Below are 20263 nucleotides of genomic sequence, written 5' to 3'. Positions count from 1 at the left end.
CAAAAAAAAATTTAAAAAAAAAATAAAAATCTTGTCTCATTATGCAATTTTAAAAAGTCTGTTAAAATGCTATGAAAACAAGTAGAGCTGTAATTTTTCTTTTGGGAACTTTAGGTCTGATGCATTTCATTTTGTAAACCAGATCTGTTTCGTAGCTTTAGTCCACAAAATAAGTATTATACTGTGTTGGCATAATAGTCAATGCAATTTTTTGAGCATAAATATCTAACTATATTCAATACCATCCTTAGGACTGGTTGGGACAAATGTAAGCTACTTAAAAACCAAAAAGACTTCACAGCCCATTTTGGATATAGAAGAAGAATCTACTGAAAGGATTCAATTTCTTAAGAGCAGTGGAACCTCTATCTTAAGTATCGACAGCTTAGAAACAAACGGTAAGAAATATAAGGAATATGAGGTGACAGTTTATTAATTACTATGCTTATAATCAAAATATTTTATAAAAATCATCTCATAACTACTTTGGCGCCACCTTTGCTGAACCATGTAAACAGATTTAATATCTTCCTTGAAGGTTGAGAATTGCACCTCTAGAGAAACCTTGTAACACTGCATATTGACTATAAACATAAATATTTTGTAAGTGCAAGATTGTTTTTATATTTTTTAAAAATTTAATTTTTAATGTCAATAATCTTTACATTAATTTCATCAAAATTGTGTATATTAATAAAGTTTATTTGTTCTTTCTATTTAGAGATAGTAGTTTCTGAGCTCAATCATAGTGTTCTTGGACTGGGATTGGACACATTGGAAGAACAAGAGGAAAAAGAGCAGTTTTTTGCCAGACTAGAGAAAGGCTTAACATCTTCCATTGATTATTCAAGACTAAATAAGGAATTGGATTCTAATGACTCCACACAATTTAAAGATTTACATAGGTATTGTAAATATACTATAATCATTAAATAATTTTTTTGTTTCTCTTTATTTTTGGTATATGCCACAGACTTGAGTGGGAAGTAACTTATTCAGTGGTTTTCCACTGATAACTAGGTAAGAGCTCCCAGTAGCTATTATAAACTGAGGGATAAAGAAACTGAAAGGGAAGGGGAAGTACAAAACATTGACATTTTGGTCTGTGTCCAGCTTTTGTACATGGTTGACACTGATGACCACCAAGAAACCTACTAGAGATTCAGCTGGTTCTCTCTGAATGCAGTAAACTTCTGATATTTTCAAGTCCTTTGTGAACCCCGATGTCTTTAATTTCCTCAGTTTCAGTTTAATTTTTTGAATTATAAATGAAAGTCTGATTGTAACTAAGATTTTACGGACACCAAAATATAATTATAGGCATGAGGACAATCATAACCTCTTGTTAGAGTGCATGTTTTCCTCAAGACACTTCTTATAGATAGTGGAGGAAGCAGAACAGTGACTTTACAAACTGCAGGGTCTGAGATTGTCACCTTAATTTTAAGCTAACAAGTTATCCTGCCAGTTTTATATATAGATGCTGACAACAGACCCAAGATTCCTGAGTCAGAAACAAAGGACTTCATTTCTCATAAAAATAGACCCTGAGTGTTATGTTTATTTGCCTCCGTTTCCCCATGTCCCACCAATCATACAGAGGTTACGTAACACAAGGGCCCATGATGAGAGTCGACCCATGCAGTCAGTTGCTTTACAGGAAAGGGTTGCTGTGCTTGAGGAATCTGTTGCTTTCTCTGTAAGTGGAAATAAACCTGCTCTTTGGGTGGAAACATTGCCTCAATCTCACAAGGTTGCTCACTGCAAACACCACTCTGAGAAATGATTTAGAGAAGAGGGGCCTTATTGGCATACCCAGCAAGAATGTGTAAGGACACTCAGAGCTCATGGTGACTGCCCCAACAGTGACAATACAATTTAAGCATGCACAGATATGTTTGCCACACATTTTTTTGCCCCTTTGCAATATTTCTTAACTTGTTCTTATTTCTTAACAACGTTCTTATCCACTCATTTTGCTACTGCAGAACAGTCTAGGCAGTTTGCAGCATAGTGTTGAATATGCTCTATCAAGTGTCTGCTGTTCTAATAGTCATAGTTTCTTAGATCTGATAATAATCTCACTTTAATGATTGTGGACTGAAAAGGGTAGAATTGATTTCTTGGTTTGAAAGAAAGCTATGCATGAACTAATATAGCCAATATAATTTAAACTTGTTCAAACTCCTTTTGTCTCCTTGCAGAGTTTTTGATTTCAGATAAATAGGAATTTATCTTCCATTTCAGGATTAAATTGCTTATTAGCTTATAAATGCTGACCATGGCATTTTTTCTGCCCTCCATGTGGACTTCACTGGTTCTCATAATTTGTGAATTCCTAATCTTTAGTTTAAAAGGGATATATGAGCCCTGTGATTTCATATACAAATTATTGCACGCATTTATGTATAAAATTTTGTATATTTGTGTAGAAAGTTAAACAGCATTTTTATTTATTTATTTATTTATTTTTTTGGTAGTGCTTTGGCAATTACCATTAGTCTTCGACTTTAAGCCTCTTTTTCTTATGGTTCTTAGGTTTTTAGCTTTGGATAGAACAAGCATAATTGAGAAAACTGTATGTTAGAGATTTTAAAAACTATATACAAAAGATTGCATAGAAATGTGTTATTGTGTAATACTAAATTAAATGATTTTTCTCCAGTAATCAAGCTAATATAGAACTAACTGAAGATAAACATGAAAATGAATTCAAGTATGAAGAACTGGCAGGTAATGCCATGGGTTTTAAAATGTGCAATATTTGAAAAGATAATAAAGCTTTTAATAAAGTCATAAGAGAAAAATAGTTAAAAGAAAAATGATACTGTCTGGAAAAGAGCTTTGGACATACAGAGTTAATTGCTTATGTCACAATCTGAGCTACTAAGAAATTGTTAAAAGCGTCTCATTTGCTGCCTTATTTGCTATGAATGGACAATGGACCAGTTGGGAAGACAGAAAAAAAAAGATATTTTGTGCTAGGATTGGGGAAATCCGTAGAGGCCAGGATAGATACCTCTAAAGCATATTTGGAGAAGTAATTTATCTTCCTTTCTCTATCTTTTGATTTATGTATGATTATATTTAAAATGATTTCCCTGTAGATAACATAAAGCTAGCTTTTGCTTTTTGACCCAGTCTAACAGTCTCTAACTTCTAATTGAAAGGTTTCTACCTTTTACAAAAATATCTTTATCCTAATGGTTATGGTTATTTACTGTTTTGCCATTTGATTTTACCCTCCCATCTTTTTTGTTGTTGTGACTGCTTTTGTCCCATATTCAGTTGGATTGAGTATTTATTGCATTCCATTTTATCCCTTCTTTAGGCCTGTTATTTATAAATAACTCTTTGCTGTAGGACTTTTTTCTTCGTCGCCCTATGATTCACAATATGAGTCTCTTTTAGATTTTCCTTTTAGAATACCATTTCATAGGAGTGCCCTCCCACACTTGCCCTTGCCCTCTGATTCTTATTTAAAATTATGTAAGTATGTTAGAAAGCAAAATTTTCTATCATTGGTCGCTAAGACTTTTATTTTATCAAGCTTTTTTTTCTCTCTTCAATTGCTATTGCTCTGTTTTCAGGTTCACTAACTTTTTCTTTAATCTGTTAAGTCATTGAATGATTATTTTTCTTTCACTGCAGGCATTTCCTTTAGGTCCTTTTTTTTTTTTTTTTTAGCATTTTTAATATCTTTCCTCAATAACAACCGCCCCCTCCGCCTGCCCCAAGACCTCAATATTTTGCATATTTTGCTATCTCAGTGTTTATTCATTTCTGGTTTTCTATTGATTGCATTTTCTTCTTATTGGTCATTTTCTCTCCTTGGAAATCTAATGATTTTTTTGTGGGTGTTTGATATTGCAGAGTTTTATGTTGCTGAGTATGTGGATTTTGTTTTCTTTTAAAGAGTGGTGAGTTTTGTTCTGGCATTTTATTGATCCTGCCAGTTTGATCCTTTGGAGATTTTTCTTATGCTTTGTTAGGGGAATTCTAGAGTAGTCTTTACTCTTGGTAAAGTTCAACACTGCTTAAGGCACAGTGCTTCTCAGGTTTCCATTGATTACCCTATTGATCAATGAGGACTTTTTCTATTTTGTTTTTCTTTTTTAAAGATTTATTTTTACACAAGAACCAGGGTACAGGCCAGATACACAGGAGGGTGAGAGAATTCACCAGAGACAGAGTGGGGAACAGAACAGGCAGACTAAAGAAATACACTGCTGAGGGGAGCAGCGGGCGAAACAGGAGAGGTCTGCTTCGCCATGTGGGATTCTCGCCGGCTGGCCGGGATGGAACCCGCGCTGCAGAAACTGAGGACAGCTTCATAGTGTGGTGCTGAACTGCCTGCGTCACCAGGGAGGCCCTAAGTGAGGACTTTTTCCACCCAAGCTGCTTAGTGCTCCATTAACTCTTTCTCCTGTGTGAATTTTTGGAACTGTGCATCCTGTAGCTTCCCAATTGTTGTTTGCTCAAACTATACAGAAAGAGCTTAGTAGTCAGCAAAGACTCAGGGGAACCTTTAAGCCCATTTCTAGAGCTCTGTTTTTACATAGCTACCTCCTCTGTCAGTGCCCTCTTGAGCCTTCCTTAACAGTTGTCTGTATCTTCTCAACATGGTGAGGCAGTCCTGATCTCCCTGTCCTGGTCAGCACTCCAGAGTTGCCTCTGGAGTTACCATCAGGCAAGTAAAGGTCCCAGCTCATTTGTTTATCATTTCTTAGGAATCACATTCTACACTGCCATTTGGCCGATGTCTAAAAATAGTTGTTTTATCTATTTTGTTCAATCTATCAGTTGTTTTCAAAGTCTTAAATCCATTATGGCTAGGGAGAAAGTCCTCTAGCTTTCATCATACTAAAAAACCTGCACATAAATTTTCAAACAAATAATAAGAAATATCTCCAAAAAGGATCTTTTAGTCTTTTATATTGAGTATTATTTATTTTATTTGAATTTTAAAAACATTTTCTACTTATGCAAATACTATTTTCAAGGTTAGAAGGGTGGGGAATAAAATAATGGAAACATTCTTAACCTTGAATGTATGACATCTTTCTTCCTAAAAGGTCAGGACACTATAAATTATATTCTCATTGTTTTTCAAAGAATATGGAAGAACCTAGATATTATATTTTATATTTTTCCTATATTTTATATTTCTCCATGCCTTCAATTTGGTTTTGTTCTTTTGTTTTCATATAAGCTTAATTTGCCTTGTTTTTGTTTTTTTTTTTTTAAATCTCTGATATGTTGTTTTCCTTTCCTTTATTTCCATTTCTTTTCTCTTTGTCTACCAATGATATTTCTGTCCAACTTCAAGCCTACTTTATTCCTGACAAATTCCTGGGGGTGGTATATATCAATTATATATTTGGACAGTAGTATTTGCCTATGACTGTTCACTTACTAAGTACATTTATAAAAATGTAGTTTTGAAAATCACACATTAGATTAGCACTTTTCCCAATAAAACATATTTGACTTTATTAACTTTCAGTCAGGATTAAATGCAATACTGGCTATAATAATACTAGCAAAGATAATTACTACTACTAAACATAATAGATAACACTTATATATAGTTGATGTTATAAATCAGCCACTGTTGTAAATACTTTAACTCTTGTCAGCAACTCTGACATAAATACTCAAAGGGTTTATTGTTTATTATAATTTTTTTTTATATTTTATAGATGGGAATAGTGAGGAAGAGAAAATGTATGACATGCTAACCTTCTATAGCTAAAATTAAAACCTTCTATAGCAAAATTAGAACCAGAAATGCTATGCTGTACTGCCTGAGCTATGCTATACTTAAGTGCTATGCTGTACTGCCTGAGCTATTTCTTGTTCTTGTCTTTTTGCTGTCAAATACTATATCCCCTTCTGATTTCATGTCATTAGTCTAAATTCATTGTCATACCTTCCCAGAGCTCTTCTCTCTTTGTTCATCATTTAAAGCAAGTATAATTTCTAAGGTTACTTAAAATTCACTGGTTTCTATCTTTACTCTCAGATTCTTAAATATTGTTTATTGGTCCTAGGATATAGAAATATGCGTAATGTTAAGTTTTTTTCAATAGCTTTTTTGTGACTTATATCTACTGATATTTAAAAAATCCCAAACAATGTTCTTTCTCATTTGGACAAGAAGCAAAGGTGAGCCTCTCAGCCTTTGAGTATAGGTGTTAATGTAGTTCACCAACTAACCTAACTTATCTAGGTTACAAAACCCAGGCTGTTTTCCTTGTGAACTAAAGTGAAGATATTTCTGTAGCCAGATATCATAGGAGACATCTTGATTTAACTTGTAAGCCCTCTGGAATTAATTTTCAAACTTCCATTGTTAATTACACTTAAGTTCTATGCTTCATTCTGAGAAAATACTAAAGGACAGCCATTCCAGACGTAGACTCTCTGGTAAATCATACAGTCTTTCCCCATCAGACCACCCCATTGCTGAATGTGATATTTAATTTTTAAAATACAGTAAGATGATGCTTTTTTCTCGGATGATTGGTTTTTCTCTGAAAAAGGCCATTCTCTTTCCATTAGAATCTGCAGATTTCAATCAGTCCTCTGATTTAAAAGGTATAAAGCAACAAGTTAAAAATTGACAAAGAGATGTTGTCAGATAATTCCTGCCCCATCTTCCCCATAAGTGATGGGGGAAGATCACTTATATATGTTAACATTGATACCCTCTCTGTTCTGCAAAGCCATCAAGATAGAATTGGGGACTTCACTGAGAATTAATGGGAAACAATGATGGTCATAAAGGGCCAATATTTACCGAAGGAATAGGGAAAGCTAAGGAGGTCAAAAGGTTAGAAATCAACCTGATATAAGTAGTGATAAGACTTACAGTAGAAATACCTATAGAAACCAAAAAATACAACTTATAAAAGAGAAATCAAAATTCAATCTTTTTAAGAGTGGCAAGATTTCACAAATGTATGACCTTTTGTAAGGAAGCAACTTAAGAGTTTTGTTTTTAAAAAACAAATATGAAATTTTTGTCTTTGGACAACTCTTGAAATTTTTATTTGATTAATAAAGTCAAAAATCAAAACTATAAAACTCATAATTTTTTGAAAGTACAAAAAAAGATAAACCTACAGTATTTTTTATTAATTTTTATTAAATCTTTGCAAAAAATGTTCTCTAAAAGTATCTTTATGTTAATATTTCAATAAATTATTCTTATGCAGAATTCTTCCTTTGGAGATCACCAATCTTTTCCTAAATTTGACTTTGAGTATGAACCTTGTATATTTTTACATTATTTTCTTCAGAAAATTACAGTGATGATTTTGAAAATGAAGATATTGATGCACCTTTGACTACTAATGATGAAGAGACTAGTTCCAAAGAAATTTCCAAAACAGAAAAAATAAATACACCCAAACAGGTATATGTCAGTTATATATTTTACAGTTCATTTATTACCTTAGCAAACTGTTACTATATGATAAGTCTTATTCATTGTTATAAAGTTATAGGTCTCTTAAAACACAGCCATTTTCTTAGTTCAGTTTGTCAATTTAGGTCTAAATCTTAATGAAATAGCATTAGAATCGATCATTTTCTAAAAGACTGCTTTTGGCATGTAATTGCCTTGAGTTAAGCTTTAGAAATTGAAAACAGAGGGCCTCCCCGGTGGCTCAGCGGTTGAGCACTGGGTTGAGAAACTGCCAGAGCTTCTGCAGTGCCGGTTCGATCCCCAGCTGCTCCCCGGCCACTGGAGGACGGTCCCACATGGCGGGCAGACCTCTCCTGCCGCCCGCTGCTCCCCTCAGCAGTGTACTTCGGTCCTTCTGCCTGCTCTGCTCCCTTCTCTGACTCTGGTGAATTCTTTCACCCTCCTGCGCTTCTGACTGTACCCAGTGCTTGTATAAATAAATAAATAAATCTTAAAAAAAAAAAAAGGTGAAATGCTGAAAAATACATGCTGTAATATCCCATAAAAAAAAAAGAAAGAAAGAAATTGAAAACAGGGCCTCCCCTGATGGCACAGGTGGTTGAGCGCCACGCTTTGAAGCTGTCTGCAGTCTCTGCAGCGCCGGTTCGATCACGGCCAGCTGGCGAGGGTCCCACATGGCATGGCGGACCTCTCCTGTCATGCCCGCTGCTCCCCTCAGCAGTGTATTTCCTCAGTCTGCCTGTTCTGTTCCCAGCTCTGTCTCTGGTAAATTCTCTCACCCTCCCGTGCATCTGGCCTGTACCCCAGTTCTTAAATAAATAAATAAATCTTTAAAAAAAATTAAATTGAAAACAAAATATCAAATCTAATTTTTAAACAAGTATATTAAATTATACTTTCTTTCATAGGTCTTGTCATTGTGGAGTATAATCGATTTTTCTTCTCTGTATTTATGTTAGAAGCAGTATTACTGTGTGAAAATTACTTGACTAACAATGAATTAAATTATTCAGTTCACATTAAATGTTGCTATACCCTAATTTTTTTGCTTGTCAGTTCTTACCAAGACTGGTTAAGGATACAGTACATATTGTCTGCCAGACAGAACTTATTCTTGAAGCTACCTAATAGTAACTAGGAGGGTAGTTACTATTTGTTATATTGGTCTTGATCTGGGTAATAATCTCTTTTGGCACTGTGTGTTAGGACTAGATGTTTTGAACATGTGTAAAGCCATAGACTATGAAGCATTTTCGGTTTTTATAAACACTTTTATTTTAAAATTTGCCTAGTACTTAGTCCTTGAATGTCCTTACATCACTCAGTTTTGGCGGGTGAGAGCAAGGTGACCTTATAATTTGAGGCAGATTAATGTGAATGTGATCTGATGATTATCCTTAGAAACAGTGGGATTTATACTGGAAGATTGCAAATAAGTAAAATTTTTCATAATTTTTAATAAAATTTCACATAGGCTCTTGTTATTATAAGATCATCAGTCTTTTTCCCTTATTATTTAAAATTAATGATCAAATATAACTTGTATTGTTTCATCTACAATTCAAGAGATAAAATTTTCAAAACTCATATCACCAGTGGCAAGGTAGTTTTATTACTGAAAAATAAATAGGTCAGTGGAAGGTATGGATAATATGTTTAACTAAACTTGGTTATACTTACTATAATTTTGGTTATAAGTATTTAAGTATATAACCAAAATTATAACAAGTGTAAGTATATACTTTGGTTATAAGTATATAACCAGACTTATAATAATAAATATAACTTATCATAAGTTAAGCTTATAATAAGTATAACTAAACTTGGAAGTCTCGTAAAGAACCTTCTGTGTAAAGATCAAAATAGGAAAGGCTTAAAAATTATTATTATGTAATGATCCTATATACTGACTAAAGCATAGAGGATATAAGTGACGCTCAATAGAAAATTCGCCTAAGCTAACTTATTATGTTGACAAATTTCAACTATCTTGCCATTGGTGACCTGAGGTTTTAAAATTTTTATCTCTTGAATTGCAGATATAACAATACAAGTTATAATTGATCGTTAATTTAATTTAATTTTTTTTTTTTTTATAGAGGCATGTTTTTTATTTATTTATTTATTTTATTTGTTTGTTTATACATGCACTGGGTACAGTCAGAAGCGCGGGAGGGTGAGAGAATTCACCAGAGCCAGAGCGGGGAGCAGAGCAGGCAGAAGGACCGAAGCACACTGCTGAGGGGAGCAGCGGGCGGCTGGAGAGGTCTGCGCGCCACGTGGGATCCTCCTCCGGTGGCCGGGGAGCAGGGATCGAACCGGCGCCGCAGAGGGCGCGGGCAGCTTCGCAACCCAGCGCTCAACCGCTGCGCCACCGGGGAGGCCCATAATTTAATTTTTTTTAAGATTTATTTATTTATACAAGCACTGGGTACAGTCAGAAGTGCAGGAGGGTGAGAGAATTCACCAGAGCCAGAGGGGAGAGCAGAGCAGGCAGACTGAAGAAGTACACTGCTGAGGGGAGCAGTAGGCACAGCAGGAGAGGTCTGCGTGCCATCTGGGACCCTCGCCTGGCAGCTGTGGATCGAACCAGCGCTGCAGAGGCTGCGGGTAGCCTTGCAGCCCAGCACTCAACCACTGCACCACCAGGGGAGGCCTGTTAATTTTATTTTTTTTGAAGATTTATTTATGAATATAAGAGCTAGGGTACAGGTCAGAGAAGCGGGGGGGTGAGAGGATTCACCAGAGACAGAGTAGGGAACAGAACAGGCAGACTGACTGAAATAACTGCTGAGGGGAGCAGCGGGCAAAACAGGAGAGGTCTGCCTCGCCATGTAGGTTGCTCCCTGGCCAGCCGGGGATCGAACTTGTGCTGCAGAGGCTGTGGATTGCTTCATAGTGCAGTGCTTAACCCCTTGCACCACCAGGGTGGCCCTGATCATTAATTTTAAACAATAAGGGGAAAAAGATTGGTGATTTTATAATAATGGAGTCTATGTGAAATAGCCATGTTATATTATAGTTTAAAAAACTGAAGAATTTCTATGTAGGGTAGACAAACAGATGACATGTAATTACTTTAAACAACTCTTATTAAGATGTAAGTTCATTACTGGTACATTCTAGATGTCTCTCACAACTATAACCTTTAGTCTTGTAAAATTATTGGTGAAAAAGAACTAAAAAGTACGTTTCCTGATCTTTTCATAGTGGAATAAAGCACTGGCTTTCAAATTTTATTATTATTTACACTGTGGTCATTTTATATAACTGTTTTCAGATCATATGATTATTTTATCTCTTAATTTAGGAAGAAGAGAAAACTGGCATGCTGGCTAACGGTAAATATTATGTATATTGACAAAAAATTGTTCTGTTCAGAATTATACCTAATTAATTCTGAATAAGTCAATGTCTTTAAAAAAATCACTAATGAGTTAAAGATCACAGATTTTCTCAATAGTGTATCCCTTATACTTGTCTTGAATCTTGCCTTTTATATTTAAGAATATTGCTATTTTAAAAGCCCATAAACAGGTGACTTTATGGGTGAAATCTGTCAAATGTTCAAAGAAGACTTAATGCTAATGTTTAAACTCTTTCAAAAAATGAAAGAGAGAAACTTATACAAATTCATTCCATGAAGCCAGCATTACCTTGATAACTAAAACAATATATGAAAATGATTCCATTTACAATAGCATCAAAAAATAAAATACTTATGTTTAAATTTAAGCAAGATGAAAGTTCTGTACATTGAAAACTATAAAACTTTGACAAAGAAATAGAAGATGATATTAAAAAAGTGATAATCCATGTTCATGATTTTTAAAAATTAATATTATTTAAATGTCCATACTGCTCATCTATAGATTCAGTGTAATCTCTATCAATATTCCAAAGGAATAGAGAAAGCAATCCTAATATTCACTTGGAACCATGAAAGACCCCAGCTAGCCAAAGCAATATTGAGAAAAACAAAACTGGAAGCATCACACTTCTGCACCTCAAGCTATTACAAAATTATCAAAACAGTATGATATTGGCATTAAAAAATAGACACATAGATCATGGAATAAAGAAGCTAGAAATGTGATAATTAATTTTTGCATATATGTCAGTTTTGCATATATGATCAATTTTTTACAAAGGTGCCAAGAATACACAGTGATGAAAGGATGGTCTCTTTAATAAGTGATATTTGAAAAACTAGCTAGTGATATGCAAAAGGTGAACCTGGAAGCCTGTCATACTCCATACACAGAAATCAACTCAAAATGATTAAAGCCTTGAACATAAGACCAGTGGCCATAAAACTTTTAAAAGAAAACATAGGAAATAAGCTCCCTGACGATCTTGACCGTGATTTTTTTTTTTTCCAATTTGACACTGAAACCAAAGATAGGCAAAAGCAAAAATAAATAAGTAGGACTACATCAAGCTAATAATGTTTGTACAGCAAAGGAAACCATCAACAAAATTTAAAAGAACAATATGGAATGGGAAAAAATACTTGTAATCCCGGAAGGTGTTTATGTCTAAAATATACAAGGAACTCCTGAAACTCAATAGGAAAAAAACAATCTACTTACCCAAATTAAAAATGGGCAAAGGACTCGAATAGACATTTTTGTAAAGAGGATGTACAAATGACCAAAAGGTATATGAAAAGAGTCTCAACTTCACTAATCAGATAAATGCAAATAAAAATAGCTTGAGTTATCCCCACTTCTTTTTGGGAAGAGTGTGGAAAAATGGACTCCTGTACACATGGTGGGAATGTAAAGTGGTATAGCTCCTATGGAAAACAACATGAGTTCCTGAAAAAAAACACAAAAAAACTGTAAATAAAAATAAAATTAAAATCCAGCAGTCCCATTTCTGGAGATATATTTTGAAGAGAGATCTCTACTCCCATGTTCATTGGAGCATTATCACAATAGCCAAGATATGGATACAACTTAAATGTCCATTGATGGATGAATGGTTAAAGAAAACTACCTATTGCTGTGTGTGTATATCCAGTGTAATAATATTGAGCCTTAAAAGAAAAGGGAATTCTTTCATTTTCAACAGCATGGGGCAATGTGGATGACATAATGCTAAGTGAAATAAACCAGATGCAGAAAGACAATACTGCATGATCTCACTTATATTTGGAATCTAAAATAAGAACAGAGTAGGATGAAGGTTAATAGGGACTAGGGGGATGGGATGTGGGAAAATGTTGTTGAAGGGGCACAAAGATTCAGTAATGCAAGACGGTCCTAGAGATCACATGTACATCAACATAAATATAGTTAATATTGTATAAGAGAAATTTGCTGAGACGGGAAATCAAACATTCTTAACACATGCAAGTAGCTATTTAGGGTGGTAGATATGTTAAGTAGCTTGATTGTGATGAATATTTCACAGTTTATACATATATCAAGTCATCAAGTTATACAGCTCAAATATATATATTTTTTATATTGTCAACTGTGTCTCAATAAAGTTTGGGAAGGGTTTAGAATATTTCTAGTTATTTTTCTCAGGCTTTCCACACTTAAATGTTATGGGACTTATATAACCATAGATACATATGTTGATGTTAGCCTACTTTCTTGCACATGAGAAGAAAACCATGCTTGTTACAATATTATATATTATTTAAATGTAAACATTTTTCTTTGCGTTATACAGTAATAAGTTATTTGCTTAAAAAACAATATGGCTTGTTTTAATATTATATTATTAAAATATTTTATTAATTAAAGGAACCATACAAATTTCTCTACATTCTTAGTCTTTTTTTTTCTTTTATATTGTTCCAGTAGTGCTGCTTGATTCGTTAGACTCTGTTGCAGAGGTCAACTTTGATGGCGAAGATAAAGCAAAAACTCAGCCCAAAGCCCTGCCAGAAGTGACGGATAATGAAATGACAGGAACAGGTAAAAATGTTTGCAAATGTATTCTCTGAATATGTAATATTTTATGACTATTTGACTTCATTTTTAGGACTATCTGTATAATATTTAATAATCAATCTCTATCAATACATAATAGCTGTATTGACAATAAAATTTTGCATTTTCTATTATACATATAGGTAAAATTTTACATCACATTTTGAAACAATCTGACTTGCTAATGGTTACACTCAATGCTAATATGCCAATTAAAGTCTGTTTCTAAATGAACACTTATTAAAAAAATGAATGAATGCTGTTGATACATAGCAGTAGGTGAATACTAATTTTTTGTGTCCCTCCAGGGTATTCAGAATTCAGAGTATTCAGATAATTAAATTTGCCGGGTGTAGGAGCAATGAGATGTTTGTTTTGTGCTTTTCCATAGTCTCTTCAATAGCAGAAAGAGGGAAATCACATCTCAAAATTCTGAAATGCCTAGGGACACCTAGACTTTACAAAAGGTTGTAAAGGCCTTTCAGATAGTACCTTTTCAAACCTTTTTAAAGCAGTGAAATCTTCATCTCCAAATGAAATCTTACTTATGACTCTGTAAGTAAAAATGGTATTTTATAAATCTAAATGTTTGCATTTCGAACCTATGCTTATAAGTTAGTGACAATAATAATGGTCTTTTGAAATCAGAAATTAGAAATAGTTGTTATCATCTAATATCACCATCAGACCTTCATTAACTTTTTGTATTTTGTTTTTGTTGTGTAGTATAAAAAATTTCTTCATTTAGCGTATGAATTGTGGCAAAGGATAACTTATTAATCAGCTTGCTTTATAAGTCTCAGTTGATCAGTGTGTTCAACTGAGTGTGACCAGTTGAACACACTAAACCAATCTAGATACATGGAGAAAAAGAGCAATATAAATGATAAATTACTAACTCACTCTAAATATGTGCTTACATTATTTTGTTTTTTGTTTTCTTAATTAAAAACACCTATAGAAAAGTTCATGTCTCACAATAGTGCAATCTGATGTATTTTCAAATACAGAACTTATCCATGTAACCAACAACCTGATCAAACACCAAAATATAACCCAGCATCTCTTATTTTGAGTCACTGCCATTCCAGGAGTTACCATTCTCTTGTCTTTTTTTATTCATTTCCATTTTAAAATATAAATATAAAAGTCAAATATTACAATTTTCCCATCACGCCACGTTACTCATTTACTTGTTACTAACCAACAGAGAATTCTGCTGTGATGAAGGTGTGTACTAAACACGTTTCTCATTCTTACTGCTGTGTAGGTACATGTCACATATGTACTGTCATAGCCTACTCACAAGCAGATCTGCTTGCACAGTTGTTTTCAGTAAGCAGACTTGAATTCTTTAAAAAACCAGGGTAAGAGCCTAGCTCTTCTAATCAGTGATACACATTACAGGAAGTTTATATATGTACTAGATGGCCGGAGAATATTCTAAGATATGCATGAGAACAAAGCAGAAGACAAAAGTAATCACTCAGAACTTCTTCAAAATACTGCAGTTATATAAATGGCACATTGGGGTTTCATATTAATTTCTATTATAGTTTTTAAATGTGACTTAAAATGAAATTTCAGTCAACCATCTGTGGGACTTACGATTTTTTCTGAAACAGTATGATTTTGTGAACAGTATAAAACCACTACTGTAGATTATAAGAGAAGGTAAAAGTAAAAAAATGTCTTGCTGAAAGTAAATATTCTCTATAGCGATCCAAATAGTTCTATTAAGCTATAGTTTTTTTGGTCTTACTTCTGAAAAGTCTGGACTCTGAAATAGTTTGATGAGTCAATTACTGGAAGATAGTAGAGTATGAACTTACTCTTACATGTATCCTTGGCTTCATATTCCCAGCTTTGCCAGTTTCAGCTGGGTGACTTTGGACAATTCCTGTAAGACTGTTTCCTCTTCTTTAAAATGAAACCTTGTGGTAGAAAACTGAGATAAGGAATAGTGCCTTGTTCATTAGTAAGATTCAACAATTAGCACCAACTTTATGGTTGTTATCGTTACTGTTATTTTTCAACCTTCTGTTAATGCTATTAAGTTTTAATAAACAACCTAAGGGCATATATGTAAATACTTAATCTCTCTGAGGTATTGAATTTTCCTAGTACTTCAAAAATACATTTGAAAATCTTCAAATCAGCATCTGAACTTGATTTAACAACTACAAAGATCATAGGTTTTTGTTTTGGTTGGTTTTTTAACCATGTTTTTTTCCAGTATTTAGCAGGCTCGATTATGTAATACATTGTCAAAGATCATCTTTAAAAATATTATTTATGAATTTTTTTCTTGCCTTGCTGTATTTAAAAGGTTGCTAATTATAAAAATTAAGTTTTCCTAAGACCAGGGCAGATCTAGCCTTTCACTCACATTCCTGTGTCTCACAGGCAAGCACCATTCTGTGCTGTGGCTGCATGACCAGAGCACTCACAGATGACAGTGCTGCTGCACAGCGAGGTCCTCTCACCCGCGAAACAGGACTGGATTCTTCTCAGCTTTCTAAAGCAGAAAGACATAGGGGTGTTTTTACTTTTAGTAACATAAAATAACTGCAAAGTCCTGTTTTTTAATATAAACGGCAAAGAAGTCAACCCTTTCTCCCTTCATAAAATATATGAAAAATGTTGGCCTTTTTGGCCCAGGCATTATTTCCAGTATCACTTAGGTTAATGACTCAAGTTAGGAGAAAATACTTTTTTCTCCGTTCTGTTTTCCGAGGACCCCTAGAACCTCTCTATTCTGTTTATAATTTCTTACTTTTAGGCTATTTGTTTTTCTTCCTGTTTGTCTGACCATTGCTTCAAAGCCTGAGCCTTTTCTTTCTGACATTTCCCACCTGTTAAATTAGTTATAAGTATTCACTGTGGTCATCTTTGGGATCATTTCTTTTATTCATAACAGATACTTAAGCATCCTAACAATTCTACAGAGGAGAAAAAGACATCTTTTTCCTTTCATTATAAAAATTATTCTCTTTTTCAGTCATGGTACTCTGCGTCTGATAGGTGATTTAGGGTAAACATTAAGCTTATCTTAACAGGCTAGATCTTTCTTCTCAAGTTCTGTTGGAAAATCCCTGCCATCTGATTGTTGGCAATTTTGCTTTTAACTGCATCCCTCACTTTAGTTTTAACTTACTTAAGCAAATCTATGATTTATTTGGGCATGCTTCAAATAGCAGTGGTGATCCGAAGTATCAGCTATAGAGTTATCTCACTGTAAGGCATTCTATGCCATCGTTTATGTGCTACATATTTAGAGTTGAAAATAACCCCACAATTGTATACTATGGAACTTACATTTTATATAGAGGAAGATGAGACTGTATATGCTATTTTATCTTTAAGCATTAATTAGCCATGTGTATCCAGAGAAAAGGAGACCTACTTCTCTTTTCTTTTCAATGACTTATTTTTTTCTAATTTTGAAAATCGTATTATTGATAATGAAAGTTACAAAGTTAAAAATAGATCACTATTGTCATTAGATTCTTTGAGTTACTTTTCAGAATTTATCAGTTGGTGGAAGACGAAGGTTAATAGGAAAGGAAGAATGAACAATAACATCAAGTTTTCTATTTTGAATGACTGGGTGAATAGTGATGCCATTAACTATAATAAGAACCACTAGTAATAAAACACATTTCAATGGGGGTATGTAAAGGATTCACTTTTGGATAGGTTAGATGTTACTTACTTATAAAACAATCTAAATGTCTGTTAGAAATTAATATACAGAAAAGATGTAAGGACAGAGACATAGATTTGGGAGTCATGAACATATGGGTAATAGTTAAAGCTGAGGGTCTTGATAATATTAGCCAGGCCAAAAAAAAAAAGTAAAGGGGAGGCTTAAAAGGAGGGTAAAGGTGGAGCCCAGAAGATGGTCATAAAAGATGGAGCAGGGCCTCCCCCAGTGGCGCAGCGGTTGAGCGCTGGGCTGGTGAGGGTCCCACACAAAAAAAAAAAAAAAAAAGATGGAGCAGAAGCCATCAGAATGGAGGTAAGAACAAGAAGGTATAGGGAAGAGCAGTCCTAGGAAAAAGATAGTGTGAGATGTGGCACAGTGTGGAGGAGAATGACAGATGGCTGGATTTGGCCACGAGGACATTGCTTTTGATTATAGCAGCTGTGGCAGGGGTTGGAGCACATACTGGAATGAAAGATTAGAGGAGTGAAGCTCAGTTGAAGAAATGCAAAGGTTGCTTAATGGCATAGGGAAGCAGAGGAAGAATGAGTGAGTGACAGTGGAAGGGAGAGCCAGAATCCGGAAATGGATTGCGTCAGTTTGGGGCATTTAGGAATAATTTTCTCCAATGCAGAGGACTTGAGTAAGTATAGTAGGAAGAGTGCTACATTTGTGCACTACAAAGGTTTATAGTTCATTCTATAATGTCATTATTGTCTGACAGCTTTGTTCACCATTTCTGATTAAGGGATATTATTAGTGTTTTATATTTCTGATGTGTTGTGTGACTCAACTAGCGATTGCATTTATTTCAACAGGTGTTTCTTTTGGACAAAGCAATAGTGACATTGAAGCTCTGCATCAGGCTTACTGTCATTTAGCTCATTCTTTGGGGGATGCAGATGAACAAGGAATTGAGAACACTGCAGTGGAAAATATCAAGAGCTATGTGAAAGATCATACTCAGGAAAATGAAGTCTCCTCTAAAAATGTCTCTACTACAGAATCTGGTAAAAGCATATTTATTTGAAAGCCTCTCTGAGCAGTTTCCAGTGTTGTATAATTTAAATATCATTTGCTGTGGTGATTGTTCCTTAATCTCTCAATTTATTTAAAGAGTTTGTTCTAATGGAAGCTGGGAATCATTAGTTTTACTCTAAAGCTAGAGCCAAACATAGGGTAAAACTTCTATTCCAGGGCCTCCCTCATGGCACAAGGGGCTAAGTCTCAGCACTATGAAGCTATCGGCAACCACTGCAGCAGGAGATTGATCTCCGACCAGGGAGCTACCCACATGGCACAGCAGATCTCACCTGTCTTGCCCTCTGCTCCCCTCAGCAGTGTATTTCACTCAGTCCACCTGTTCTGCTCCCCCCTTAATCTCTAGTGAATCTTCTCACTACCTCTGGCTGACACCCCAGTTCTTATATGCATAAATAAATAAATCTTTAAAAAATATATATTTTTAAAAAACTTCAATTCCTCTTCTAGTGTACATTGACCAAATTAAGAAATGATTAAGTGATTATACACTGTTTATATTTTCCATGTACATATATTAGTTATTTTTTTAAATACAGGACAATATTTTGGAATCAACTAAATAGTTATTTAACAAATGTGTATACACACATATTTGAAATATTTAATCTATATATCAAATGTATATATTTTTTCAAATATAAATATCAAAAGAGGTTTTGGTGTTTGCAATGAAAATAGATTTGTAGTATGTGCCACATTGTTCACTGTGTTAAAGAAAATGTACTTTCGGTGGTATTAGACATTAAATTAAGCCATTTAAAAAACATTATTGGTGCTATTTTCACTTTTTTCCACTCTTAGATCTACCCACAGTAGAGGAGCTGATGAAACCTATCAGAATAGATTCCTTTGGGGTCAGTGGTTTTGATTTACAGCCTGTCAGGTATGAGTATTTTGGAATGGATTGTGCAGGTTGTTTGTTATGGTTGAGTTTTTGCTTTGTCATTGGAGACTTTCAGAATGATTTGTTCTAATAAGCATTCCTAGTGATTTATGGGTAGCTTGTATGAGATTACCAGTCAGTCACTGCTCTCTTCCTTTTACTTCATTAGTAATTCAGAATTCTTCCAGTGGCTAAAATTATTAATACACTACTAAAAACAGTTGCTGCTTTTGAATAGTTTTAAAGCTTTTCACTGAAAAATATATTCCCTACATCTTTAAGTAGCTCAGGGACAATTTATTCAAAAGGTGAGAGGGAAAATGAATTTTATTCTCATGTACGCTAGTCACAGATTTGCTTCTTTACAAATCAGTTAGTTTTGTACCAAGTCACAGACTAATTCTTATCCCACAGGGTGAGTTATTTGGTCACATATTTTGTGAAATGCTCCAGTCCGGTACATTATAGTGAAAACTTGAGGGACCTCACTATCATTCTCCAACACACATCACAATTAATCTTGTCTTAAGACATCTTTGTATTTGTATTGTGCTTACAATGTCACATTCATTATCTCAGTGGTCCTCATAACAAATAGGACAGGCAAATTTATCCCATCTTTCAAGTGGTGAAAATGAGAGTTAACCCAATATTTAATGTTGGCATTCTCACAAGAACCAGATGATGATGATGTACTTTTTATCTATCATGTGCCCAGTATGGGCCAGGTATTGTACAGAGTTCTTTGCAGATAGAGCATATTCCATTATCTCTATTTCCTATATAAGAAAACTGAGGCTTAAAGAGGTTAAGTAAACAGTCCAAGGTCATATTAGTATAACCAGGGAAATCAGAGGCCCTTGTGCTTAAACACTTACATTGTCTGATCTGTGATCGCCAGGAAATACTTTTCAGAAAAGCTTCTACATTCGTATATCCATTTGTTCATTTATGTTTTTAACACAGTTTGAATAAGTATACTACCTTCTTATCATGTTAAGCCACTTGCAGTGATTTCTTGGCCTTGGTTTTACATTTATGCTAGTTAGTAGAAAATAATGCAGTGAAGCTTACATTAAAACCCTTCTACCTGAATACTAAGTCTAGTATGCTTCCACTGATCTGCAGTGCTAGTTAGTATTTTCGAAGGACTGGTTGTGCTCACTTGCCATTGCTGTTTGGAGATATGTTAGTGTTACTGAAGAGATCTTCTTGTATATCTTGTTTTTGTTATCATAGGTACAACCGTT

At 34.3% G+C, this 20263-nt stretch overlaps 1 protein-coding gene across 4 annotated transcripts in view; it reads left to right on the top strand.

Moving 5' to 3' along the window:
• CEP162 (centrosomal protein 162) overlaps positions 1–20263 on the top strand; it is a 69725-nt gene that overhangs the window by 6601 nt on the left and 42861 nt on the right. For all 4 annotated transcript variants that reach the window (XM_054699012.1, XM_054699011.1, XM_037520045.2 and 1 more), the window contains 8 exons: positions 252–398; positions 722–905; positions 2666–2733; positions 7305–7420; positions 10743–10773; positions 13249–13365; positions 17905–18096; positions 18932–19013. In XM_054699012.1, coding sequence (XP_054554987.1) covers positions 252–398; positions 722–905; positions 2666–2733; positions 7305–7420; positions 10743–10773; positions 13249–13365; positions 17905–18096; positions 18932–19013 — 937 coding nt within the window. The remainder of the gene's footprint in view (positions 1–251; positions 399–721; positions 906–2665; positions 2734–7304; positions 7421–10742; positions 10774–13248; positions 13366–17904; positions 18097–18931; positions 19014–20263) is intronic.

This window comes from Talpa occidentalis, unplaced genomic scaffold, assembly GCF_014898055.3.
Source record: "Talpa occidentalis isolate TD23 unplaced genomic scaffold, MPIMG_talOcc4v2.1 talOcc4.2, whole genome shotgun sequence".
Taxonomy (NCBI): domain Eukaryota; kingdom Metazoa; phylum Chordata; class Mammalia; order Eulipotyphla; family Talpidae; genus Talpa; species Talpa occidentalis.
Note: the sequence above shows the minus strand (reverse complement) of the source record. Positions and strands in the feature narration are given on the sequence as shown.